This window comes from Drosophila yakuba, chromosome 2L, assembly GCF_016746365.2.
Source record: "Drosophila yakuba strain Tai18E2 chromosome 2L, Prin_Dyak_Tai18E2_2.1, whole genome shotgun sequence".
Taxonomy (NCBI): Eukaryota; Metazoa; Arthropoda; class Insecta; order Diptera; family Drosophilidae; genus Drosophila; species Drosophila yakuba.
The window spans coordinates 8,999,621-9,025,800 of record NC_052527.2 but is presented as its reverse complement, the minus strand read 5'-3'; the positions used below and the strand labels follow the sequence as shown (position 1 = coordinate 9,025,800).

General features: G+C 42.5%; 5 protein-coding genes across 7 annotated transcripts; 2 read left to right on the top strand and 3 right to left on the bottom strand.

Moving 5' to 3' along the window:
• Positions 1-187: 187 nt before the first annotated feature.
• Positions 188-26,180, bottom strand: LOC6527658 (nascent polypeptide-associated complex subunit alpha, muscle-specific form). 3 transcript variants are annotated; one of them, XM_039370709.2, is made up of 8 exons: positions 23,984-24,132; positions 23,593-23,704; positions 2,804-6,702; positions 2,633-2,747; positions 2,099-2,575; positions 1,618-2,036; positions 783-1,561; positions 188-714 (listed from the first exon to the last, which is right to left on the bottom strand). In XM_039370709.2, exons 1-8 carry the CDS (start codon positions 23,999-24,001, stop codon positions 564-566), a joined length of 5,970 nt encoding a protein of 1,989 aa, XP_039226643.1. In that variant the 5' UTR covers positions 24,002-24,132; the 3' UTR covers positions 188-563. The 3 variants fall into 3 exon arrangements, with proteins under 3 accessions (XP_039226643.1, XP_039226642.1, XP_002088744.1); XM_039370708.1 differs by lacking the exons at positions 23,593-23,704; positions 23,984-24,132 and adding an exon at positions 25,790-26,180 and having other exon boundaries at positions 783-1,558; XM_002088708.3 differs by lacking the exons at positions 23,593-23,704; positions 23,984-24,132 and adding an exon at positions 25,790-26,179.
• On the bottom strand, positions 9,504-10,203 carry LOC26534980. The gene is made up of 2 exons (XM_015199083.2): positions 10,100-10,203; positions 9,504-10,045 (listed from the first exon to the last, which is right to left on the bottom strand). The coding sequence occupies exons 1-2, from the start codon at positions 10,136-10,138 to the stop codon at positions 9,599-9,601; spliced, it is 486 nt and encodes a 161-aa protein (XP_015054569.1). The 5' UTR covers positions 10,139-10,203; the 3' UTR covers positions 9,504-9,598.
• On the bottom strand, positions 10,464-12,076 carry LOC26534808. The gene is made up of 2 exons (XM_015199066.2): positions 11,215-12,076; positions 10,464-11,143 (listed from the first exon to the last, which is right to left on the bottom strand). Exons 1-2 carry the CDS (start codon positions 11,263-11,265, stop codon positions 10,619-10,621), a joined length of 576 nt encoding a protein of 191 aa, XP_015054552.1. The 5' UTR covers positions 11,266-12,076; the 3' UTR covers positions 10,464-10,618.
• LOC6527659 lies at positions 12,096-15,168 on the top strand. The gene is given in 1 exon segment (XM_039370713.2): positions 12,096-15,168. A coding segment is annotated over 1 exon segment (537 nt). The 5' UTR covers positions 12,096-14,086; the 3' UTR covers positions 14,624-15,168.
• On the top strand, positions 15,346-22,115 carry LOC6527660. Its single transcript, XM_015198274.3, has 5 exons — positions 15,346-15,835; positions 19,106-20,255; positions 20,351-20,568; positions 20,657-20,809; positions 21,466-22,115. The coding sequence occupies exons 2-5, from the start codon at positions 19,154-19,156 to the stop codon at positions 21,598-21,600; spliced, it is 1,608 nt and encodes a 535-aa protein (XP_015053760.2). The 5' UTR covers positions 15,346-15,835; positions 19,106-19,153; the 3' UTR covers positions 21,601-22,115.

The following is a 26,180-nucleotide window of genomic DNA, read 5'->3' as shown; positions in this document are numbered from 1 at the left end:
AATTGTTAACAAACATCTGGACACTTTCTCAAGATAGAAAGCAATCGCGGTAATATTCAAAAATATTAATTTTTGAATGTCGGTATTTCTAGGTATTTCTTTTCGCAACGAAAAATACCGCAAGAGAGCAGCTATCGACTATTCGATAGGCTGAAACAGTAATTCGATAAATGAAAACCCGCCAAACTTGAAAACAATGGTAGTTATTTATTTTAAAATTTGTTAGACATACACTTTGTTTAACATAAATGTTACAAAGTCAATTACACAGGCGATATTACAAAAATAACAAATAGGTCTCTTCGGTGCCAATCCGATGAATACATATGTAATTTTGTAAAGCTCGAGAACTTGCTACGGATTAGTCACTCATAACGATAAAGACTTCTTATTTTGATAATACCTTTAACCATGTTAGAGTTGCACATATGGAAAATTCTTTGTATGATTTGGCTAACAAATAACATATCTAAATAAATTGGTACTAAATTTATATATAGTTATGGTGTGTACGGTACGTTGGATAGGTTGGATCCAACAGAGCTCTCGTGTTATTTGTGGACTCACATCGGCAACAGCGAATGGCTTACACTGCTCTCATGCGAGACGGGTCGCTCGATGGTCATTGAGGACTGCGGCACCTGGCTGTCTGTGCTGATTCCCAGGCTGGCGTAAATCTCCTTCATCACGAAAAGAATTGTATCTTCGGAGCCCCTGCGTTAGAGAATCCGTAAATGGTTAATAAATCTTTATTTACTGACTAAATTAAAATGATAACTTACCAGTAGCACACATGGCTGCTCAAGGCGAAAATATATTCGTTGATGAATTCTAGGGGCGCTTCCTGAAGCACATAGTCCACACGCTTTGAGTCGTTCAGCTTACCCAGTGGGAAATCAAGTTCTATAAACTCAGGGTCAGAAGCCGTCGTCGAATTAGAATCGGTGCGATTTCGTAGTTTGCAAGACGAGCTAGCAACAGAACTCTCATCATGATCTTCGTTTTGCTTTTGCGATTGAGTCTGCGATGAAGTGTGGCTTGTCTCTTTCTCCAGCGACTCCTCGGCTTCCTTTTTAACCTTCGTCACCGTGGTCAAAAAATTGACGCTGTCCAGCGTGGTCTTGAAGGTGTCCATAAATCGCTGCTTGATGTCCGCACCCACACGTGACATCGTCTCCTTCAGCTCCAGGTGCATGCGTTTTCGTCCCTTGTGGTGGGGTATCAACACCGGTCGAATGCCGTTCATGTCTGGATTAACAAGCGCCTCGATCCGATAGGCTACCGGATCGAAGGGATGGAATATGTTGTAGAAACCCGGACACGTGGGCAGGTGGAAGTCGAGGCCAAGCTTATCGATCCCCCTGATGGTTACAAACATTCCGATGGGCGAGCCCAAAGCAAAGAATTTCTTGGGGTGGAATATGAGCTGTGTGTATGTAATCACAGGCTGTCCTGTTCCCTCCGGACCCATCGCATAGCTGACTTGTTTCGGCAAAAGATCGCTGGTTGGAAGCTGAACCTTTTGACTCGGTTGCTTTTGGGGAAGTTGGTCGGGATTCTCCTTAATAGATGCAATGCTTTAAAAATTGTTTTATTGATGGCCAATATTTTACTCACTTTATTCTCTTCCTCGCTTTCCTTAAGCGGTTCCTGATGGCACAGCAAATCGAATAGGATTAGCGAGCCGAGACTGTGTCCTGCCAACGAAACTCCTCCATTAAATTCAGGGTGTCGCATTCGGTACTTTAGGTAGACATCGTTAAGCGCATCTGCGACCGTGTTCATGATCTTTTGACAGTATTTCGGACTGGTGTAGAACAGCACGTCGAGCAGCGTGTCATTGGTGAAGTTTCGCAGGCGAGGAATAGACTCCAAAGTGATGGACTTCAGCTTTTCGTCGATGCCCAACTCTTCGGAGTGCAAATGACCGTGCCACGAGATGGGCAACACTTCAACGCGACCCACCAGGCCCATATCTGTTGAGTTTTTGTAGTGCGACTGAACTAGTTGCTGGGCAATAACACGGAAGTCATCCACTATGAGTGAATTCAAAATGGTTATTAGTCAGAAAACATATAGACTGAAGTGAATAACTCACCCACTTCCTCCACGGAACGCATTTTTAAATCGCAGGCTGAACCAATGCCGTGGACCATGAAAAGCAGGTGATCGACTCTTTGCGATTCGCCTTGTTCGATGGTAAAATCATCCAGGTCCCTCTTGACAACTCTCGGGCGCATGGAGCCCTGTGTACTGGCGCCCCAAGTGTCTGCATTCTGTTGCGGCAGGAAGTGAACGATGACTGTTGGTCCGTGAAAGACCACCTGTTCGCCATTGGCCAGCATGATCTTCTGATGCCATTCGCCAGTCTCAGCAGATCGCTTGTATTCCGCTTCAAGTAGTGCCGCCGTATCCTCGGTGTAGGGAACATACTTGGAGTCCACTCCCTTGTAGAACCAGGAGCAGCGTCGCACTTCGATGGCCTTTCCCTCCCAGTATACGGGAGTCTTGGTGCGTTCCTTGATGTTTACATCATAGCGGCCACCCTCAACGGGAATAATCAATGTGGAATCGTCTGGAAAGATAATTTTACTTAAAAAGTTTGCTCAGCTCTCTTAGACAATGTGCTTACCAAGGTTTAGGCTCGTTTCCAATAGGGCCGAATCATAGTGGCTGAATGGTGTCCAAATGAACTTTGTGTCCACGCTGCGCTTGTAGAACCAATGAACCACCACTGGTGAGTAAGGCTAACCGAGAAATCGTTAATTAGTATAAATAATTTCCAGGTATTTCTTTAACTTACTATAGCCACGGGAGGCGTCGCCACCTGACCCTTATCGCTGCTGGCACTTGCCATCCTGAGCTCTCTGAGGATCTCCTCGGGCAGCTCGCCCAGATGCTGCTGGACTAGATCGTCGCCCGATTGGCGATCGGTTTGTGTTGGTGCTGGAGCAAGGGTAGAGAACTCTGAACAGGCTGAAGAAGGCGGCTCGACAAGATTTGAAACGGGCGTCTGTGAGCGCGCTTGCAGCTGCTTTACAGCCACGCCGCTGTGAACGATGTCGTACTTGAGTTCACCTGGTGCAGCGGGTTGATCCTGCAACGGTGGATTGTTGAAGAAGTTCTGGATGCGCTGATCCTCGTTAGCTTGCTGGATTTGCGACTGGCTCTCAGGAACCTGATCGAAGAAATTGACGGGATCGCAGTGTATAACTGGAGCAACAGGTGCTGCAGCAGCCTCAGGTGCGACTGTGGATGGCGCAATGGCACTAGGGCCACCGAAATAGCCGCCGAAAGAGTTGACACTTGAATTTTGATTTGAATTTTCGACGAAACTTGGTGCTTGCTGGGTTTGGCTTAACAAATCGAATCCTAGAGCAGCTGTGGCTGTACTGGAAACACTAACATCCGCAGGTGGCTCTTGTGTCAATGGTGGTGGTGCAATTCCCTGCTGCACTGGCAAATCGGGAAACACGCTGCCAGGTGCTGGACTTCCAAAGAAGTTGAAATCGGCGGATGGAGCTGTGCTGAAGAAGCTCTGCAGGGGCGAGGGAGCAAGTGGCGGCTGGCTTAGAACTTCTGTTTCGTTTTTCGGCGCAAAGAATCCAATCGGAGGTGGAACCAACTCTGCTTTCGTTTCCTGAACCAAAGGTGTAGCTTTAGTTTGTGCAAATGGACTAAAAACCGTTTGGGTCTCGGAGTTGCCCTGGAACAGATTAGTTGCGGTGACCTCTGGTGATCCCTGAAAACCAGGAGGTGCATCAACCAGTTCAGCCGATGTAGCCGGAATCAGATCTGGTGTGGTTGGTGTGGTTGTTGGTATGGAAGCAAACAACGTAGAAGTCGTTGGCGGTGCAAATAACGATGAAGTCGTTGGCGGAGCAAATAACGAAGAAGTAGAATCCGCTTGAGGGGGGGAAAAGAAGGATGAAACAGACGCGGAAGCAGGAACAGGAACAAAGAGTGGAGCACTTGAAGCCACTGGTGGCGCAGCAAAAATCGCGCTGGCACTGGTGGAATCAGTTGGTGGTGGTGGATATAGGGGTACGCCCTGACTTTGTCCCGACAAAGCTGGTACTGGCACGAATAATGGAATCTCTTGCTCCACCGGCGCAGATGGTTCTGGGCAGACTATATCAGCTTGATCTACCTTACTTGCGGGCGGAAATAGTGGAGCACTCGATTCCGAGCTAGCTGCTGGGGTGTCCTCCAAAACGGGTTCGATTACAGGAGGACCAGTGTATGTATCTTCTCCGAGATTTGTTGACAAGTTGGCGCTTTGAGTAGATTCTTGTGTTGGTGCAGATAAAAGTTCTTCCTGAATCTCAGATTGCTTGGAATCCACTATTGGTGTTATCAACTCCTGCTGAAGCTGTGGTGTAAAAATATTTGTTCCCGTTGTCACTGGAGGCGGTGGCGCAAAGAATGGAATTCCTTGGTTCGATTCTGGTTCCTGGATAAGATTTTCCCTTCCTGAGGAAACACTTGCTACTTGGTTCTCCGGTTGGGTTTCTATCGGCGATGGGGCATCAAAGAATTGACTTGCAGAGGGTGTTGGAGCAAACAAGGAATTATCTTGATTTAATGCAGGTCCTTGCACCAGAGCTTCCAAAGTTGTCGATGGTGCAGCTGCGGTTTTCTGTTCGGTCAAACCTGTTGTTACTTCCGCAACTGTTTGTTGAGGATTAAAGAATGGAATAGCCGTGGAGGATATTGTTGGTGCAGCGAACAGTGGCACACTTGCAAAGCCAGATGTCGGAGGAGGATTGACTATAGATGCTGATAGTGGAGGAGCGACACTTGCACTTGCTGTCGCTGGTGGAGGTTCAAGAGGTGCTGCTTGTGGAACTGCAACAGTTGCACTGGGAGCTGTCACTTGGCCTGGTGGATTATACACTGGCGGCGCAAAGAGTGGTACTCCTTGGCTAGTTAGAACATCTAGATGGCCTACTGAATTGAAAGATTCCGCTGCAGGTGCTCCAAATGGATTAAAAATTGCTGGAGTTCCAGTTATGGGAGGCAGAGGAGCGGCGAATCCCGAAGATGTGGCGGTTTCCTGAGGCGTCAATGGACTCTTGTAGAGACGAGTGCCCTTCTGAAGGCGATATGAAGCTTGTCCAGCGGCTGGCGGTGGTGCAGCTGTTATAGGCAAGGGATTCGGATTAGAAACTGTTGGGACACCGGGCTGAGCGGCTGCTGGTGGAAATAGCCCTGAAGGTGGACCACCAGATGATGTAATCGGTATGGTTGGTACTGCTTCTGCTGGATTTAAGAATCCTACAGGTTGTGTTGCTGGAGTCGCTTGTCCAACAACAGGTGCAACTTCACCTGTGGTAAAGAATCCTCCTAGTGTCGATGTGGGGGGAGGATTGCCTGGTGGAACTGTTAAAGGTATTGTTGGAACAGCTTGTGTGTCAACAAATGGAACTGCGGCTGGAATTCCTTGGGCGATTGTCGTTGTTGCAGCAAAAGATGATTCTCCTACTGCAGATGCGACCGGAGGATGGTTCGGTGGCAATGCAGATTGGTTTACAGTTGTTGACTGAACCGTCTGCGGAGCAACAGGTGGAACTGGTCCTGGAGCAAAAACTGAAGGCGGAACGCCTGGGGCAGTAGATGTGAAGAAGGCTCCTACAGCTGGGGGAGCAGCTGCTTGTGCTCCAGGTAATGGAGCCGGCGGTGTGAAGAAGCTTCCGACAGAAGGAGGAACTACTACCTCTGCTGAGGGTAAGGATGTAGGTGCTCCAGGTACGAAATAATTACCTCCTGGCGGAAGGGTTGGTTGTTGACCACCAAATATGTTCGTGGGTGGAGCTGGTGCTGATGCTGTAGTAATGTCTAAGTAACCTCCTGCTTGCTGGATATTGGTGTGTCCTGGTTCACTGTTTCGCCCAGTGGCTGATTGAACAAGTCCTGTGATATTTTGAAGGACTCCTGTGGGCACGAGACTGGTCAATGAGAAGAGTCCTCCACCGGATTTGCGTTCCTCTGCGGGAATCGGAGCTGTCTGAGCTGATATGTCAAAGGGAGCAGGATTTGCTGCGTATGTTGGCTGTGGTGGATATGGTGGCGTCTGGAATGATGGAGCCACTTGGGGAGCTTGTGGAATCTGTGGAACCTGTGCAGGCTGTCCGGACTGCTCTGAGAATCCGGGAATGGGAGCGTATAGCTTCTTCCTGGCTGTAAATCGGTAAGTATTGGGATTTCCCGATGCAGGCGGTGGTGCAGTAACTCCTACGTTCGTTGGCGGCACCTCAGTAGGTGCATAGAACTTGGGTGGTTCGGGGGCGACCACTTCATTTGCGGCCGCTGGCGGAGCTGCATAAAAGGGAGCGGGCACTGGACCTGCTGGCTGAACGTAGCTGGCCTGCTGAATGTACGAGGGCTGTATGTCTAGTTTGGGCTCCTCCGAGGTCTCCCTGCTGCCGGCGTAGATCCGCTTCGAGAAGGTGGAAAACACATTGGAGGCCACCGCAGGCAGGGCAGTAAAGGAGGAGGCCGCCTGGCTCAGCAACGAATCGCTTCCGGCTTCCGGTGGTGGTTCCAACAGTGGATTGGCGTTTCGATCGCCTGCGCCTTGATATGGACTCGATCCACCTGCGCCAACGGAATCCTCGCTGCTGGTGTTCAAGTTAATCTCGTCGAGGGCTTCACTGTCGTCAATGCTTGATGGCTGACCAACGGTAACCAAAGTTTTCGGTTCTGAAATAAAAACAAAAAACCCATTGGTCAGAATGATACCTAATTGTTTATATTTGTATACATTTTAATGATCAATGGACAGTAACCAGGAAGATATTATTTGGAAGTGGCCAATTTCCCACACTCCCTCTCGTTCTGCACACAAAAATGTAATGAATGCTAATTTATATCGGCACAATTCAAAACGGAACCGTCATAAACGAGTTTACGGATTCGCACTTGGAATCGAAGTTGGCACTGGACTAGAAGATATAAGTTAAGTGGTTAAATAGTCGCAATTACCAACAAAGTTATTTATAAATTTTGTGGGGATGATAAAAAAGATGCTGAAAAGTGATTTACCGCAAATGTCCTTTCATTAAATCACTATTAGGTAAAAAAAACCAGTACTATTTAAGAAACTACTGGAGATGGTTAGCCATGGTTTATAATGTGTAATTGCACCGACTGATTGCTCTCAAATGGTTTCCGCCATCAATTTGACTAGATATATTTTTAATGGTTCAACAGCTTGATTAACCCATAATAAACAGCAACAGTCATGGGGGAACTGGCAAACAAACAGGTCAGTTAACGTTTTTTAGCTGGCTTAATCCACACTCTAATTCGGAATCGGGTTTCTCTGCTGCATTGGGGGTGTCATAAAAAGCCAAATCTTGACATTAGCCGCAGTATAAATGCCATGGCATTTGTAGAAGAAGCGCTGAAGCGATGAAGTTCCCAATGAATGTGAATGTGAAATGCGAAATGTGAAATGAAAGCACATGGCCGCAAAACATGGCAAACGTGTCATTTGGCCAGCGAATACGTCAAAGAATTCACCTCGATCTTGAAACGTGATTGGATCCGAGGCGTATTTGCCGGCCAAAAGGTTTTCACACCTCGTCTCGAGACTATTTTAAGAAACTGCATTGTTCACATGCTTAAAAGCGAGTTTGGAATTCTTGTCGCAGCTGCATAACCAGATTCCAAAGCCGGCCAATGGTTTAGAATTATGAATATCGCAAATTATGGGATTCTAAATGCGATCTTTTCTAAGCTAGTCTACCTGGTCTGAAGTCCAGATACTGATGCGTCCGTAATGTTCAGGTTTCCTATGCATATCAGTGTTAGTTGCCACAGAGAACTTTTTGTAAAGTAGTGTGCAATCCAGTCTATTAATTACTTTCATGGATTAGTTATTAAGGCAGTAAATTGCTGCCCATAAATATGCTAATATTGTAATGTTAGAATGGAAGAAATCGAGTTATGATAAGAGATCCTATAGTTTCGATGGAAATATGGTAAGGGTTTAATGCTAACATTTTTTATAAATAATTGTAGTTTGACCTGAAATGTTACATTAATTAACGAACCTTGTTAGTTTGGATAGTGGAAATATAAAGTCATTGCAAGAGCAAAGTAATTTGTTTGATAACTAGCTGATTATTTAATTTTTTAGCATGTCAATTATTTGTGGATTTAATTAAACTATTTAACATATCAATTAATTAACGTATGTATATTTGTGGCTTTAATTACTGGTTGGAATAATATGATTTATTTTGCCATTTTTCCAATGAATGTCAAGTAAAAAGGCTTAAATCACGCGCAAAACCATTTTTTGCCGTATATTTTCGCCACTTTAAAGCACTTGACATTGTCGACTTTGTGTTGTCACTTTAAGGGTCGTCATTTGCAACGGCTAGGCAAAGATTAGCTATAGCAACTGGCCGAGGTGGGGCTCGGAAAATATTAAATAACAACGAAAAATTTCCAGTTTTCAGTTTCGAGCCTGAGGTGGTTTTTGTTTTAATATTTACAAATGCTCGCAATGACAATGACGCATTACGACAAATGTGTTAAAATAAATAAAGACGGTCGCTCGTCTAACCGCAAAGGTGGAAAAAAGTAGAACAGCATAATTCATTCAAATTGCGACCCTACACAAAATATAAAAAAAACACAACACACACGCACACATAAAAATGTGGAAGAATTTTTTATACCTTACTTATGAGCATGACATCATAACCAGATTTCGGTCACTTTCGAGCACTCAAAAGAAGCAGCATCTGAAAGATCTTCAGCTCCGTCTTGCTGTCCCAAGTGCCTGCACATAATGGCACTCAAATAAAACAATTAAGGCCCACATGAGCACGTCAAGAGCACGATGAAATCATTTGCAGGATACCCGACCCGAGCATAATATGTATGCGAGCCACAACAATGGCACTAAGAAAAAGCTGCCCCAAAAAAGATTGCCATCAATTTGGGAATTTAAACGCTGGCCAAAGGCTCGTGCAGGTCGCATGCCAAAAACGCGATCCGAAAAACGACTAAAAAACGAAAAACAAAGGACGGCCAAGATGTTTGGCATTGAACCCCCGGGCCAAAAAATAAAACAGGAAAAAAAAGGCGACCGAAATGAAATCAAAATAAATCTCAATAAAATGCGTGCTCTTTGGAAATGATGCTGAAGAAGCTCCTCGAGACGTCGGCCAGTCTGCGTCTGCCAGCGGCTAAATGGTATAAATAAAGCGGGCACGACTTCCAATACTCTATCCCAGAGGTTTTCTACCTCGATTTGAGCGATTTTTTTGCGATCTAGTTTATTTAAAAGCCGTTACGGATACTCGAGGAAGTAAGACACATAGAACATTAGATAATCGACCTCACCTTCCAAATCTGATTACTCTAAATAGCAATATTGCTTAAATAACTATCACAAAATTCTGCTGTCAAAGAAGTTATAGTTATCACAGAATTTATAAATACTCAAAAAAAACGGAATTTCTAGTAAACAAAGAAAATACATATTGTTTTGTATATGGTGCGAACACTATGAGTATTAGCTCATTTATTAATTGTTATTACATATACTGTAGAAAAGCAAAACTCTGATTTACAAAATGTTTCATGTTTCTTGCCCAAAAAGTAATTTCTTGCTTTTGTCAATTGTTTTGCCCAGTCGCTCATCAATTTTTTCAGACACTTTAATAAGTTTTCTGCTCAGCTGTGTAAGTTTATCCACAGTTTTTCTGAATAAATGTATCATACTTTTTCCAAAATAAGTATTTGTGCGTATCGGTTCATTTTTTGAATGCATTCCTTCGTAGTCCATGAATTCACTAACGTACTGCATTTGTTCTTTTTGGGAACTAAGATTGTTGGCGCGATCCAGGCAGCTCTGAAGAAATTCAACTTGGGAGGTGCACTTTTCCATATTTGATGCCCGTTTGATGGCGTCTTCCAGAGATCTCCTGACATTATGAAATATATTTGACCACGAATCGTCGGTATCAACATGCTCCAAAAGTTCGCAATCATTTTCCTGCTCCATGGGAAATCCACTGGAGAGACTCTAGGATGGCACATGGAATTAGCCTGATGGTAACTTCTACTGCAAAATTCTTACCAATAAATTGAGTGATATAAGTATTTCAGCGAAACGCATATTACGGTGGCTTTAAAAACACTGATTGCCCAGGAAATAACCGTGCCCATTTTATAGGACTCTGAAGGAATTTATTCTTTGAAAACTCCCAGCAACTACCTGCATATTATTCTGAGCAATAATAGGCTCATCTCTCGACAAAAGTACGTTACCCTTTTAGTGGAAGTGTGTTATGGCAGGAGGTTCAAAGAAAATACAAACTCAGGTAGCCACAACTGAGATGCAGGGACTCCCATATTTTCGAAGGAATTTGATAAGGCACTTGGATTTTATGGTTACGCTATTGGTGTCAGTCACCCATTGCACACCAATCACTAGACTACTTTCGACCATGGATGTCTTGCTATATTGTGCATTACAGTATAATAGTATTATATACTTCTTAACGTTAAATTATGCAATGTAGCAGTTGTAATAAATAGTATATGTCTATTTATTCTCTCGATATTCTTTTACAAAGCTTTTATAAATGTGGTTTCATTAATTGGGGAGAGTACACTTTTTTAAAGGAAACCGTGTTAAATACGTCAGCGTGGGAATAGAGAAATTAGCTAGAGCATTTCTTATCGTATCCACATTTGTATCAATTTGTGCCACGAAATTATGATATTCGTTTTGATCTTTCACACTTTGACTTAATTCACGTATATCGTTTTTCATGTTTTTGATGTCTGTTGAATATGTAAAAATGTACGGTTCCCCATCAGAACAAGGACCACCTTGATATTCCTGCGAGGATGCGTTGAGATATTCAATTCTTTGTGCCCAAGGACTGGATGCACTTAAGTCATTTCCACGATTTTTAAGGTTTTGCAGGGAAGCAACTTTTTCCTTACAGGAACGATATGATTCGGTATATCTGATTTTAGTATCCAAAATAGAATTGGCTAAACTTTTACTCCTTTCCCACCAGTCATTCTCATCGTCTGGAAATTTGGCCACATTTCTGATAAATTCGCATGCATTTTCCGCATTTGGCTCCAGTGGAGTACTATTCGCTGATAACTGTGGTCAACAGATCAATATTAGATTAATTGTACTGTATTTATATTAGAATTGGTTCCTGAACATCGTACCAGTACAGCCAGCAAAACAGTGAGCAGATGGAAGTACATTGCCTTATTCATTTTATAAAACTGCAATTTTTCTACGCATACACGCGGCTTTATAGATTTCCATTGCGATTATTGCAGTATCGCCAACTTCTATAAGTACGCCGCGATAATCTGAACGTCTAGCAGACAAAGAACCGTTTATATATTGTTCGGCCATTGATCTGTCATCAAAGGGTAAGTTCACTACAATCGCGATACTCTTTCACGAAGAGCGCATCATTTCAGGACGAACTAACAAAAGACTTAGGCAACGAACTCAGGTAGCCAGAAGTTCAGGTGAAAAAGGTACGCATATTTTCGAAGGTATTTTTCGGGGTTTTTTCCCCGAGCACATGAGTAAACCCTTCGTAGTAGGGGTATGCTAATTGTGCCAGCCACCCATTGCCACACCCACTGACCCGTGACGCATCTGCCACAATCTCGCTTCCTCCGGGTAATTCCGATTGCGGATTTCCTATGACTCTATATCTTATCGATGGGGCGCCCTGGGGTGTGCCATTCCTTTTCAACGTTTAGCTACATACATCCATTTTCAAGCAATTGTTCAATATTTAAACAATTTATGAGCCACAAAAGTATACAAAATATACGAGTGCGACAAGTACAAAAAGGTCAGTAATTAGTGGAGTTTGTTTTAGTTGATCGACAGTCGTGCAGTGCTCCGCAAGTGGGTTCTGTGAATCGAGTGAACACTGTGAAAGTGACATAACACCCAACGAAAGGATAAAGGATATTAGTGTTAGTTAATTATTAACGAAAAGCTGACACCGCCTTGCACCAGTTCGTTCTTCGAGGGGCTCGTTTGGCTGCCACCGCGAAAACAAGTTGGTAATTTTTGATTAACACTCTTGGGACATGCGTACGTGTTTATATATTCATCATAAAATTAAACCAGCCTCAGCTTCCATATGTGAGCCGTACCAACAACAACAGCACAAACCAAATCACAGGCCGAGCAAGCGGCAAATGGAACGATAATCAAAAAAATCGACACAAGCCGATTGCCAAATATTTAATTTGTTTTATTGAAAGGGTTTTTCATTTGCGTTCGTTGCCGGAAAGTTGTTAATTGAAGCAGTGCCCGAAAAAGCAGGAGCAACTGCAGAAGAAGGCGAGCAACAAAAATTGATTGCATAATTATTAACGAATGCACGACAACAGCGTTATATTCGCAAAGTGAAAATTGCGTGAGCTGCATAAATTCTGGATGCAATAAATTTGTTTACAAAACGTGCGGAGATATTTCCTGGCCATCGACTCTTCGATGCTCTTGCTACGTTAATTCAGATCTTTAGCAAATGAAAATGTAGTAAGCTCATAAATATTTCAACTGTTGTTGTTATATACTCTATGGTATATTATATTTATAAAGTTAACTCAAACTCTTACCTAATGAGAGCTTTGACCACATGCCCATGTCTCCTCGCTGGAACCACACAATTAGTACTTAATAGTTCAACAATGTGTTGCTATTCAAACCGCAATACAGAGTGGCTCAATGGTTTCTGCCAAAGACCTTAGTATTGGGAGGTTTTCGAGATAGGCACGTAGGTCAAGATGGGCACGATTTCGCATGGAAAATAAGTCATGTCAAGCTCAAGATGCTCAACAATTTGTCATACAAGCTAAAAAGCAGCAGAATCATTGTGCTTAAACGTCGTGGTTGTGTTTACATATTTTTTGTTGAACAATCTAAGGTTCTGGTGGAATAACAATATAATGTGTTTTTACAACAGAGACATTGTTGTTTGTGTCGCACACATTATTCATAGCCAAAAGAATATAATAGTTTTTTTTAAACATTCCCGGGTCTTACAGGTACTGGCTAAGTGACGAAGCCACAGTAAACTAATTTCTTTGGAATTTCTAAGGCTCAGGTAAAGAAAGCAGGCTAAACCCTTTGTTAATACCCTGCGAATAAAAATAGAGGAAGTCTCAACGTTTCCGCATTCAATATTTAAATGAACAAACATACGTATTCACTGGCCTACTATATACGTACGCTCTTGTATTTATTATGATTTTATTGCTGCCATCAGCGACTGGCAGTCACAGTTGTCATATTAAATTCATTTCACGCTCCATTTTAATGCGCCGGCCAGTCGGGTAGTCGAACTTCCACACAAGTTCAACGTCGGTCTGTTTTGGATAAAGTTTTGACGACCACCAAGCCGATTTCATATTCACATTGCATGCCACCAATGCGGTTATTATTTGCCATAATGATTCCCCAAAAAAAAGGTCAACATGCAAAGAACTCTGCCAGAAAGTTGCAAAATTTTATAACTCTGAACTTGAAAAAGTTGTATTCGTTTCGTTTCTCGTTTGATTAGTTTGAGGTCACTGTAATTCCTTATCTTATTTCTAGAGAAAGATTTAAAATCGTTTCAGCAACGCATTGCATATAGATAGTCTTAAAGTGATAATATTAATCTTAAATGAACAAAGAGACAAGCACTCCTATACAGTTGTAATAACTTTCTTCTCATTATACTTTTATTGGTATGAATAACAACTTTCAATGTAAAACCTAAAGATAATTAATATAGATCGCAGCCTTTTAACTTTGAACAAATATGGCATATAAGTTATGTGTATATCATAAAACTTTAAACGACTGCATGCAAAACATCCTAAGCAAATGGTTCTTTCAATCACAAACATTACAAGTACTTATCTTTAAAACATAGAAGGCAATAAATAAACTGGTGCATAGTATTCAATAGTATTCAGATAATGAGTATAAATATAATTAAGAAAGCTGATAAGAAAACTCCTATAAAACCCGGAGAGTGCATTGAAAGAAAGGCAGTCACATTTAAAGATTTGCGAAATGCTATTTCCCCGTATAATTTTTTTCCTGCCGTTTCTGGTCAGTTATACCAAAAGCAAACCCACTTTCATAATTTAATCCTCGTTACAATCCAAGGCAATGTTGCAGGAAATGATCACTGCCTTAGAACCCTATCCCGAATATGAAGAATACAGGAAAACTATGCAGGACTATGTTGAGCAGGGAAAGACTATAGTTAAGTCAAGCAGGTTGGAAGATAAAGTCGCATTTGTTAAAGGATTCAATGAACGCGGTGACCAGCCAGTTCTAACCGGATCTCCTGCTAAGAAGCAGGCGCTCACCAGACCTATAGACCATTTCAGATCGAACATGATTTTCAAAGTGCTCACAGAATTCCATAACAAGCTGCTCAAAGCTGCAGACGACTTGGAGCGAGTTGTGCGATTCCCGGATAGCTCTTCCAAGGGTGAACTTTTTAGACTTCTCCAGCAATATCGAACTAGTGGCATTGGAAGTCTCACTGAGGAAATAGCTTCTCGCATTCTGGCTTTGAAGGATAAATACCAATGTGCTTAGCCAAGAAATCAAGACAATATCCTTGACACGTAATAACTTCAGTTTAATAAATTAAATATGCTTGTAATATATGTTCAATTTCTATATACAATGACTGTAGCTTACTGATTAATTATCCAAACACTAATTACTTTCGTATTCTCAATATTCGATTGAAACATATTCATATTCAGCACACTGCCAGTGACAAGATCCAGACATTTCAGCTGCGGTATCAGCATGTTGAGTGTTGAGAATGATATAGCAGGGATTGCATAACAGGTTGATGATACCATGGGAACAGAATTGCCATCCGACCGAAGATATTTCCATGGCGCTGCCACCAAACATTCGTGTCATGAACACATCCAATTGTGGCATCAGCTCAGCAGCTCAGCTGCTCCAGCACGTTGCCTCGGTTTATCAGTGGCACGCTCTTCTAGATTCCAACCGCTGGCTGGCCATATAGCAATAGCAGCTATAGCAGCGGGTATACCCATACCCATACCTCTATCTACATACCTGCTGCGTTGCCCGAGTAAAGAGAGCCAAGCGAAGTCAAGCCAGCCAACCAAGCCAGCCAAGTTGAGCCGAGCCGAGCGCGGAGCTGATCTGATCGGATCGGTTGGGATCGGTTTGGAATGGAGTGGAGTGGTGTGGTGTGGAGTGAATTTGAGCAACGAACTGCTCCGCTGGTCGCAGCTTGTGTTTCTGCTTTCAGTTTCATTTGAGACGTTGACGCGAACGCCAGCAAAAAATAAAGTCAGCTGCCAAAATCGCAGTCAGCGAAGTACAAGTCGCGCATGAGAAATATATTTAAACGGGTTAATCCAATACACGGTCGCAAATCGAACGCTCTTAATTTTGTACATTTTTTTTGTTTCGGTCACTTGCAATTTGCTAAGCGTAAAATACTGCAGCAAGTGAATTTCTGAATTTCGGAATATCTGTGTGGTGGAGTTTTGTTGTTGTCGTGATTTGCATAATCTGCAAGTTAATAAACAATGCAAAGAAGTGGGCAAAACTCATAAATAAAGTGTACCGCTTAAGGTGTAATTAAAATTCATTGAGATTTTTTCGTGCGCACAGCAAGGAGAAAACAAGTTTGTTGCCTAAGTTATTTGTTTTGAATTTCAAAAATTCGCAAAAACATTTAATAATAAATATTAAAAAAAAATCAAGCTAGAAAGCTTAATTGAGTCCAGACCACGTCGACAAGAAGTTTCACAAAAGGCAAGTGAATGAAAAGCAGGTTTAATTAAAACATTTTAAGCATATCGAAATACATAGAAAATAGCGAAATGCAAAGTAGAGAAATAAATAAATAAATAAATAATAAAAAGCAACAAAAACTGAACGTCAGTTCAGGAAAAAAAAATGAAAAAGAATTTAAAGAAATATTTTCGAATCATAGTTTACACTGCGCCTACGCCGCCGTTTAGTTCTACAAACAAAATGCCATTAGTTTTGTTATTCCTAGGCCCAACAGAACCCTTCAAAGCACTAAAAATCAACAAATCAATTGGCTTTTCAATGTCAGGGAAATAAACAATAAAGGCGCGTGGGCTCGCTGAAGGGTTTGATCCCCCCTCGTTGCCCCGATCCAGCAACACAAGTATTCAGCACTGATGATCGGCGAGTAAAGCTGCCACAATTAGAGTGCATTTCAAGTCGATTCAGCAGCTGACACGAAGGGGCTGCTCAGAGCGAAAGGGAGGGGGGAAATAGGAACGCAATTTGAATTTATAATTTTCGCAATTATTTTTCATTAATTTGTTGCAGCCATAAAAACGGCAGAATAACGTCCGAGTGATATAAAAATCATGGCGAAAATAAATGCTTACGCGTCTGTTAATCACATCGCGGCGACTGACTCCCCGTAATTGCAAAAGCAACAGCAAAAATACAACAACGAAAAGAAATATGTAAATAAATAAAAACCGATAACGTGCTCGCCTCTCTAATTTGTTTATAGAACCATTTTGTTGTTTTGTTGGCGCTGCGCGTTGTTGCTTTTTTATGAGCCGCTACAAATCAGCTGCTGACGCCTGTTGTGCCTGATTGATGAACTGCCTCAGCGGGTTTCGGTTTTTCGGTCTTTATCTAAGCACTTTTCCCTGATCACAAAACAGAGTGCCTATAGATCACGAAGAATCCCATTGAAATGTTGGTTTGGCCACTTTAATTACTTCTGGGTTTTAATAATGTAAAACATTGGAAACTGTGCAATTTTCAGACTTATAATCTCTGCCAACTTTAAAATTATGTAATAATAAGATAAGTGCTTCCTAGTGAGGTTCTATATCGAACTTCCAGCCCTTTATCTTATCAACCCGAAATAATATTTTTTTATAAGCTAAGAATTATTTCTCAATATGTAAATTGAAAAAATGGATTACCTAAAGAAGCACAATGTTGTTCTTTGTAGAACTTTTTTTTCCCGAAACACAACTTTCTTTCCTCAAAAACGTTCATCTTCTTGGAACCGAGGAGTTCCCCTGAACCTAAGGGCAATCTATCAAAGAATTACGTGACCTGCTGAGGCTGAGAATCTAAAAATGAATAAAAGCCACCCAGCATTCGCCCAAAGATGTCTTATGAATGGGGATTGTGCAATGGATATTTAACATTTTAAAACGATAAAGACCAAGCATGGAGACGACAGACGAACGTGTCTTTCACGAATTTATCATGACAAAGTTTTCAAAAAAAAAAAAAAGAGAAAACGCGCTCGGGGAGACCCCAAGAGAGGTCTAAGCTCTGGCTATTAAATTGCATGATCCATGATCCCCCGCTGACCCCCAATTTGGTGACCTTGCAACGCACGAAAATGTACAAATCGATTTGGAGTTGATTCAGGCAGCCTGCCAAACAAGAAAAACGAACGCAGAATATTTTAACTTAATTTATTTCCATTTTACGCATCAATGCGATACTTTTGGTTTTCAACTTGAACGTGTATATATCATTTCATTTTGTTTTATTTATATGTATTTTTGTTTTAATCTTTTTTTTTGCGGCTTTGCATATTGTTAATTAATGGCAACTGGCTCGTTTCTGAGTTTTTACACTGCAAATCACGGGGCGAGAGCCAAGAAATCAATCACTCAAAATGATTCGTGGGGTAATTTGTTATTCAAACAAGTCGCAGAAGAAACGACTGCAAAATTGCAACAAAAAGTACAAAAACACACAAACACACAAACGGCGAGTGCAAAGGAAAATGGCATATCATAAAAGCGTTTTGCATGTTGCCTTAACCAATGTGTTAATTGCATTTGCTTAATTAAATATTATAAATTGATCAAATTGAAGCCACAGAGTTAGCGTGTTCCTCCGGCTTTAATCAAGTTTAAACATTTATTTTTTCGTTATTCACAAATGGATTCACATGTGTGAGTTTACACAACCACGAGAAGTCGTTTGTTTTTTTTTTTTTATGGCAAATTTGTTTTATTGTCAACGTCGTCTTCGCTTTCTGTGTTTCTATTTTCCTCACCTGCAGCAGGTTTAACGAAAACCTTGACCATATCTTTGTATATATGCTTTTAATACTCTACCCGGCTCTTTCTGACGAGCTGCTTGGGCTTTTAGTTGAGTTTTGGGCAAACTTTTCATCACACACTACTGTTTTACCAGTCCTTAAGTGGTTTGGATGGGTTCGTGCATCAAGGCTTAGTTTTACACTATTGCATGCTCTTGAACATGACTTTGGCAAAGTATTTTTGGCTACACCAAAACTTAATGATGCTTATTTAAGCCAAGTTACATTGGACCCTTTTTTTGCTTTTATGACTAGTCTATTTAATAGTCCAATGTTCTTTTATACAATTTAATTTGTATAGGATCAAAAGTATCAAAGCTAAGCTACCTATTACAATCATGCCAACTAGTCTAAAATCATGTTTTAACAAGGTTGGCAGCTGATTAAATTTAAATCCGATTTAGTATAATTATAGAATTTTTATTTGAATGAACTTCCTGATAGTTCTATCTCTAAAGATCGCAGCATTTAAATTAATACAACACCCCTTTGTCTATTATTTCCATTTGCCATTTCAATCCACATTCAAACACTTTCAAATTATAAAAACATATTTTAAACAAAAAATTCCCCAGAATTTCGTAGTTAAATGGAAATTTTCTCGAAACTCTGGAACGCCAATTTGCTATAAATGTTCGATTTGTCAGCAATAATTATTTAAAATGATTTTAATAGCAAACCAGATGATTATCACAATGAGCAGTCATAACATTTCACTTTTTCACATTGCGAAAGTGTTGAAAAAAAGACCAACAATAAAAAAAAAACCCAACAAAATCTATAGAAAAACTAAAAATAACGGCTCAACAAAAGTAAACTCGAAATAATAATGAATAATTGCGTCAATTAAGTAAGCGAAAGAAGTCAGTCAATTAATCAATCAATCATTGAACTCCAATCATTAAAAGCTTTCCAAAATCGTATTTTGACATATTTCTGTAATCCATCATTTATTGCAGACTTTTATGCTGACAACTGAGGATAGCTAAGATCATATATCAATCGAAATGATTTTGAGAACGCAACTCTGGCTGGGAGTGCTCCTGGCGGCGTTGCTTCTTAGCCCCATAGTTTCTGGAGAGGATGAGGACTATGGCGGCGAAATGATTGGCTCTAGCCTGGGAGGCAACGATGAGATCTACGACCCTGCTCAACTGGAGGCCGAGGTGGAAAAAGAGATGGAGCAGCATCGCAATAGCTTGGAGGAGGACCAAACGGAAAGTTCCCAAGTCATGGAGATGGAAATGAGCACGATGAGGCCCATGGAAAGCAAGATGAACACCATGGCTCCGTATTCCGGGGAAAACTCATCTGTCGAAATGGTGGACGATGCTTCAACCCAGAAACGTGTGTCAAAGGTGGACAAACCCGCACGGGATTATTATTACGAAGATGCGCCGGAGGATGAGTTGGTGGCCAGCACCACAGCCAAAGTGGCCACCACCATGATTCCGGAATATGTGCGTCAGGCCAAGGCAGAGAGATTCCCGCAGCGCGATCAGGAGCACACTGCATCCGACTACATCGACGAGGAGGCCACCAAGTCGACGGATGAGCAGCCACCAGCTGATCAGTTCTATCGAGTTGAGCAACACGAACCCATACCCCAAGCTCAAGTCCAGCAGCTGCCCAGTCGGGACAAACCCAAGCCGTTTGAGTACTCCTCCGAGGATGATTACTACGACGAGCATGCTGAAGTTAAGACGACCACAACAACCACTACCACGCAGGCACCTTTGCCCATACTGAGGGCTCGTTTCGGTGGCTTTCCTTGGGCCACCACCCAGGCACCCAGTCCTCCTGCTACCAGTTCAACAACCTCAACGACAACTACGTCGACCACAACAACGACCACCACATCAACCACAACAACGCCCAGTCCCAGAAAACAGCCCAAGCACATCCAAGTGACCGGTGGCCTAAAGCCGGAATTGCTGCCCGCTGATCAGTTGCGCAACTACATCAAGGATGTGTACATTCGCATGCCCTTGGCTGTTATTGTGGATCCTTCGTCCGCATCCTTGGAGCAGGCCAAGCGTCTCTATATCGATGCTTTGCAGGACAAGAACATCGACATCAAGATCGTTTTGGTAACACTTAATGCAGCCGGTAGGTTAAAAAGCATACGAGTTTACAGTACTTTGAGTTGTCACTCTTTTGGAATCAATCTTCAACATTCTTGAAAACATTTCCCTTCTGTTTAGGTGCGCCCTCTGCCTTCAGCTTCAACAACACCCGGGAGTTCATCGCTGGCCTGAATAGCACCAAGGAGCACGAGGGCGGCAACTCGTTTGTGGGCGTTTTGCATGCCGCCGAGCTGGTTCCCTACGACAGTGCTGTTTTCATATCGACCGCAGTCATCCCACCGCACACGGAACTGGTCCAAGATGCGGCCATCACTCTGCTGAAGAAGAGGATCAGGGTGAGTTGATCAACAGTGTTGAGAGCATCAAAGTTCACACGTTGAACGATCGCAAATACTCTATGTAATCTGCCGGATATTTTTGTAGTTATTCCTTTTGTGGTACGGAGAGCGATCGGGCAGCGAAAACGAAACGGAGGACGCAGTGGGCGGCATTCTGGGTGAGGTGGCCATCCGATCTGGTGGCGAGATCATCCACATTGTGAGCACCGAGCACGGACAGCATATAGCTGGCAATACGGTGAGATATGAACGCGATGATAGCAACGAGCAAACCCGACCCGCAATTGGGGTAATTAAAGTGTGCGGGCCACAGAGCCACATTCGGCGGGTAAGGCCTAAGTGTTGAGAAACTGAAAGTGGCAACCAGATCCAGCCGACTGTTGCCCAAGCAGCCAACTGAGACGGAGCCACTTGGATTACCTCTCCAGTGGCCAGGCGGCTGCGACAGCACCAGCACCACCGCCAGCACCGACAGGTGGTGCTCAAGACCCCGCGACTTGTTGTCGATGATGGTGCATCTTTTGTGGCTGTGCGGCCACTGCAAAACTAGGTTATGGAAAGAAAAGTGAAGGGCAAATCTGTTGGTAGAAAGGAAGCCTAGACAAAACTGCCGAAATTAACCCACACAGCGAAAATGGCGAATTGAGTATTTTGTACTCAAATTCTGCGGAATGCGGAATACGGAATAAATCATTTGCATAATTTCAACTTCCTGTGCTTAAGATTTTGGGAAACCCAGAAGCAAGGGTAATCTTGCAGAGGGTTTTAATGTTTATTAACTAAACTGTTTTACAATAAGTTTCAGTCCTGATATTTATTCCAACTTACATTGTGTTTCTTCAAGTTGGATTAATTTAGTTAACACAGTTGTCATTTGTTGTTTTTGTTTTTCAGCTCACCCTAGTAGCGGACGCGTATCAGGGCAGTCAAGAGCTGGATCTGCCGGTTGATACGACGCTGTCCAGTCTCCATGTGCGAATCGATGCGAATATGAGGCGGGCCACGATGGAGACGCCGAATGGTGGTTAGTGATCCTCGAAATGCGAGTTACCAAGCACCGACTCCGTTTGCTCTATCGCACTTACTAACGCAGGGTTGTATTTTAGTGTTTAGCGACTTAAATGTGTAGGAGTCTGTGTGCCAAACCTACGTAGATCCTAAGTCTAATCCTCTTGATAATGGCACAAGCTTCCAATAACTTCCCAGATGTATTGACAACTGTACTACTGTGTAATTTATGTCCTTAGCTCGTAAGATCATTGACTAACCAACAGACCAATCGCTGCTCTCTAATCCCAGGTCAGCTATGCTGATCCTTGTATGTATATAGCCGATGTCCCAACGCTTTCCTTAACCAAAACGCTAGTATAATAATAATGCTCAACAAAACCACACTTGACACTAAACTGTAGTACAAAGGAAATTTCAATATATATGTTTACTGTTTTACAGTTATAAAGTAATAAATGTTTTAGCTTTTTAAGGGTCCACAAATAAAACGAAAACGATGAAAATCAAACCGATTTAACACTAAACCGCACAAATGATAACGATTTTAAATGGTGACTGTTAATGGTCATTAGCTAATTACCCAAGCTTTCTATCCATTTAAAATCGAATATTTTTCGTGTGCAGCTAAATTATATTTTATCGAACTTCACCTTAACTTTATATCAGCACTTTGTGTTTTAGTCCCTTCTGTGTTTCGTCCTGTGAGGTGAGTATGTTTAATATATTTATAATCCAACTTAAGCATCGAGCACTTGCAACTGTCAGGCACAAAATGTTATTGTTAACTAACTTAAAACGTAGAATGGCTGGAAGAATGGATCAAATATAACGAGCGTTCCCCCAGATTAATCATACGCCACGTCGAACGAGTGGACAAAGTCCGATTTTGTATTGTATAGCTAATAAAATGAAGATAGCACGGGGTCAGACAGAAAATAATTATGACTCAAAAATTACGGAACACAACATTTGTAGTCAAAACAGCGACTTATCGCACAAAACTGAAAATAACCAGTGAAAGTATTGCAATCTTTTTATAACTTATGGAACTGCCGATTATAAACAAAGTTATCTCCCGGAAGTTACCAACACACACGCACCCTGCACATGTACAGCCTGAAAAAAATCAATTTTTTGGGGAGGTTTTTGTTCACTGCCTGCCTCAACTCCCAACGAATTGCGACCTTTTCCAAAAAATGTTTTAAAACTCGAACAAAAATTTCCTTTTGGCGTAGTATTTAACCATAAATATATAAAAATTAACATACTCTGAGGTATATGCGCATAAATTTCAATATTTTAAACATTTGAGGCGGCTTTTTGGTTAGATATCTTTTACTTTTGTTGTGAAGGCGATTGTTTCTTAAAATAACAAACATACATACGTTTTTTTTAAAACAAAATTAGGCAAATCACATCACTGTCAAGGGCAAATTAAGAAACCGACCAGTTTTCGGTGATTTATTACACTAGCTGGCTATGACGTCGGCACTGATCTAGACTGGCAATTAATGTGCCTCTTTGTCAACACTTTAGCGGCCTAAAATCGTACGATATTTGCTAATTTTACGAAGAAAACCAATTGTTTTTGTCGCGGATTTTTGTAGACGTGTTTTTCTTTCACAACAACTACGGCGCAGCTGCCAGGCCAGGGTTGCCAAGGTCTCGCAGTTGGCTACAGATTACGGCAAATGTGTTTATTTAATGTTTGTCCATTAATTATAATTATTGTGGCTATAAAAAACACGTTTGATGGCTTACAGATTGAATGTTTATTGCACAATTCAGATGATTTAATTAAAAGTGGTACGCAATGCAATGGTCTGGCAACGCCGCGTAAACACCTGTAACAGCTGTCCGCGTTCCGTTGTGAATGGCAAACAGCTGTTGGACTTTTGTTTATTTTTGTGTTTTTCTACTTTTTAGAGATAAACTTGAAGAAACTGGTAAAATTCGGTGGTCCTAATGTCACCGAAACGTTAAATACCCAAGAACTTGACGCCTACGTACCGCTAAACAAGCTGCGACGCGCGTCGATTTTCAAACTGAAGTTACAGCCCGAGCTGCACGAGAAGTACAATGTGTTTGTGCGCGCCGAAAGAAAAGCGGATGTGTTTCTGGGTGAGTTATAGTGACAAAATAACAAACAACCTGGCGGTAATGATTGCCACACAGAACTGAGCCCCCGTTAGCTAATTAAATGCTCTGAGACTGGGTTTCGACTGATAAGGGCCCGAGATCTGTTTTGTTTGCCCCAATGAATACGAATCTCGACTGATAACCGCGCTTCAACCTTCGATGGAATCGTCAGCGTTGACGCCATCATCATTCCATTTACATGTAGCAAAAAATACACGTGTGCGGAGCTGATTTTGTAATGGCTTTATATTTTCCCCACAGGCGACATCATCAAACGCATCGACAGCTACTACAAAACCGGGCAAACAAAGGCCAAGTCCGCCAAAATCCAGTTTCCCGACAAGGAAAAGGACACCGAGAAGCTAGAGGAAGATGTGGACTCACCGAAGAACGAAATCGAAACCTTTTCGGAGAAGGAAATCCAGAGATCTCCGAACCTGAACCAAACGCTATTGGCTTCCAGCACAGGGCAGCCGAGGAGCACCTTAAATGCCATGCTCCTCCAGCGATGTGGCACAAAAATTGAGTTGGGCACAGAATCGAAGCTGCTGGTGATGGCTGGTCAGACAGCTACGCTGCTCTTTGAGGTCACTAACATGAAAACGGAAACGGTTTACTCCACCATTCAGGTCACCGACGAGCGGCGCTTCCTGGTTCAACTGAATCCTACCAGGTAAGAGCGCTTAAAAGCGAAGTCATTGCAATACACATTATATATATTACGTACTTGCCTTTGTAGATTAAGCCTGCGCGCCCTGGAGACGGCCACAGTACGTCTGACTGTTCTGGTGCCAACTGGCACTGCCCAGGGCACCACAGACCGGATTACCTTCACCAATTATGGTCGCGAAACATCTACTCTGGCGGTAAATCTCAAAGTGGTTACCAGCATAGATGCTCAGGTATATAAACTGCAGATAAGCTGATAATGCAAGCATAATGGAAATTTTCAAATGTTATTTCCAGGACTCAACTGGACCTACACTATCTTGGGAGTTTGGCAGCCGCTGTGATTACCTGACGCCCGAATCCCTGAACTGTGGCGAGCGTTTTTGGACTGTGGATGTAACCGCTCAGGACTGGCAGTCGGGCATGATGCGTTTGCAGGCCACGCCGCCAGAGGGTCTATTCTACAGGAACTACTATACTGCTGGTAGCACAGAGCCCCTGAAGGCAACCTACATGGCCTCTTGCTGTGAACCAAAGGTATCATTCGTCGCTTTTGATGCGGCCGGGAATCAGAGGAGCCTTACCATCGATGTCAGAGATGTCTATTTGAACGAGGCCGCCATTGCAGCGATTTGTCTAGGAGTCATTCTGCTGCTCCTGCTTATCGCAGCCCTCATATGGAGCATTGTGTGGTGTTGCAGGCGGCGGAAGACGACGCTCGAGCTGCCCACATATAGATCCCACTCCACTAGGAGCATGGAGTAGATTGTTGTTATATGTTATTGTGCCAAGTTAGAACCGATGGGGACTAGGAGGAGTCTAATAAAAATGCCATGGATGTACCAGATATAAAAGAAACACCGTATTACTATATTTACGGACATAATTAAGTTTTTGTCACCTCATAGAGAACTGAAAAGAATTGCAACCGTTGGATTTATAACTAAATTCTCCAAATTAAAGTAGTAGTAGTGTCGGTAATGGCAATGATTAAGTGGCTGACCAAACTTGCCAAAAATGTTTCTAATCTACAGCTTATCAGGAAAAACATTATCAAAGAACATCACATTTAGATTTCACTTCACCTATGACTTATATTTTGGTGTACCAATAATGGTGTACCTAATAATGTTCTCATATGCAACTAGTGGACATTCATTTGGGTATATGGACATATGTACATATATTTATTTAAGCCTTAACATGTGTTGAATTGACCCATTTCTTCGTACACTGAAAGTAGTTTAGAGTATCTTGATCTGTGCAAATGTAAATCACAGTTTGAGAAGAGGGCTAGAAGGTCAAGTGCTTGGCTTATCAGCTTATCGTTATAGCAGCAACGAGCAACAGGTGACCCCCACTCCGCGTTAGATTCCCGAACGTGCGGTGACCCACTTACCGCGGTTCAAGATGCCAGCGATGAGGACGGGTGCCGCTGGGGGCGCGGCATGGACCACGGGCGGGGCGGCGGGCAGGAGCTGCGGCTTGTTGGGGAAGTCGTCGAAACTCAGGCCGGTCACGGAGGCGCTCAGAAGCGGATTTTTAACGACACGCGTCTGGTTTGCGTTGTTGTTTACGCGAGCGGACACGTCACCTTTCGATCTTTCCGACATGTTAGCAGCTGATCCGGAGCTTTAAATTGGGTTAATTCGATATGCAGTCGTGTGCCAAGTGCACAGCTACCCTAGGGATATTTTTATTCACAGGATATTGACACCCACGACGGATTTAAGTTGTTAAGCCCGAGAAAACTTCCAGGCAGGCAACTTTCTGCTTCTTTCCGCGCTTGG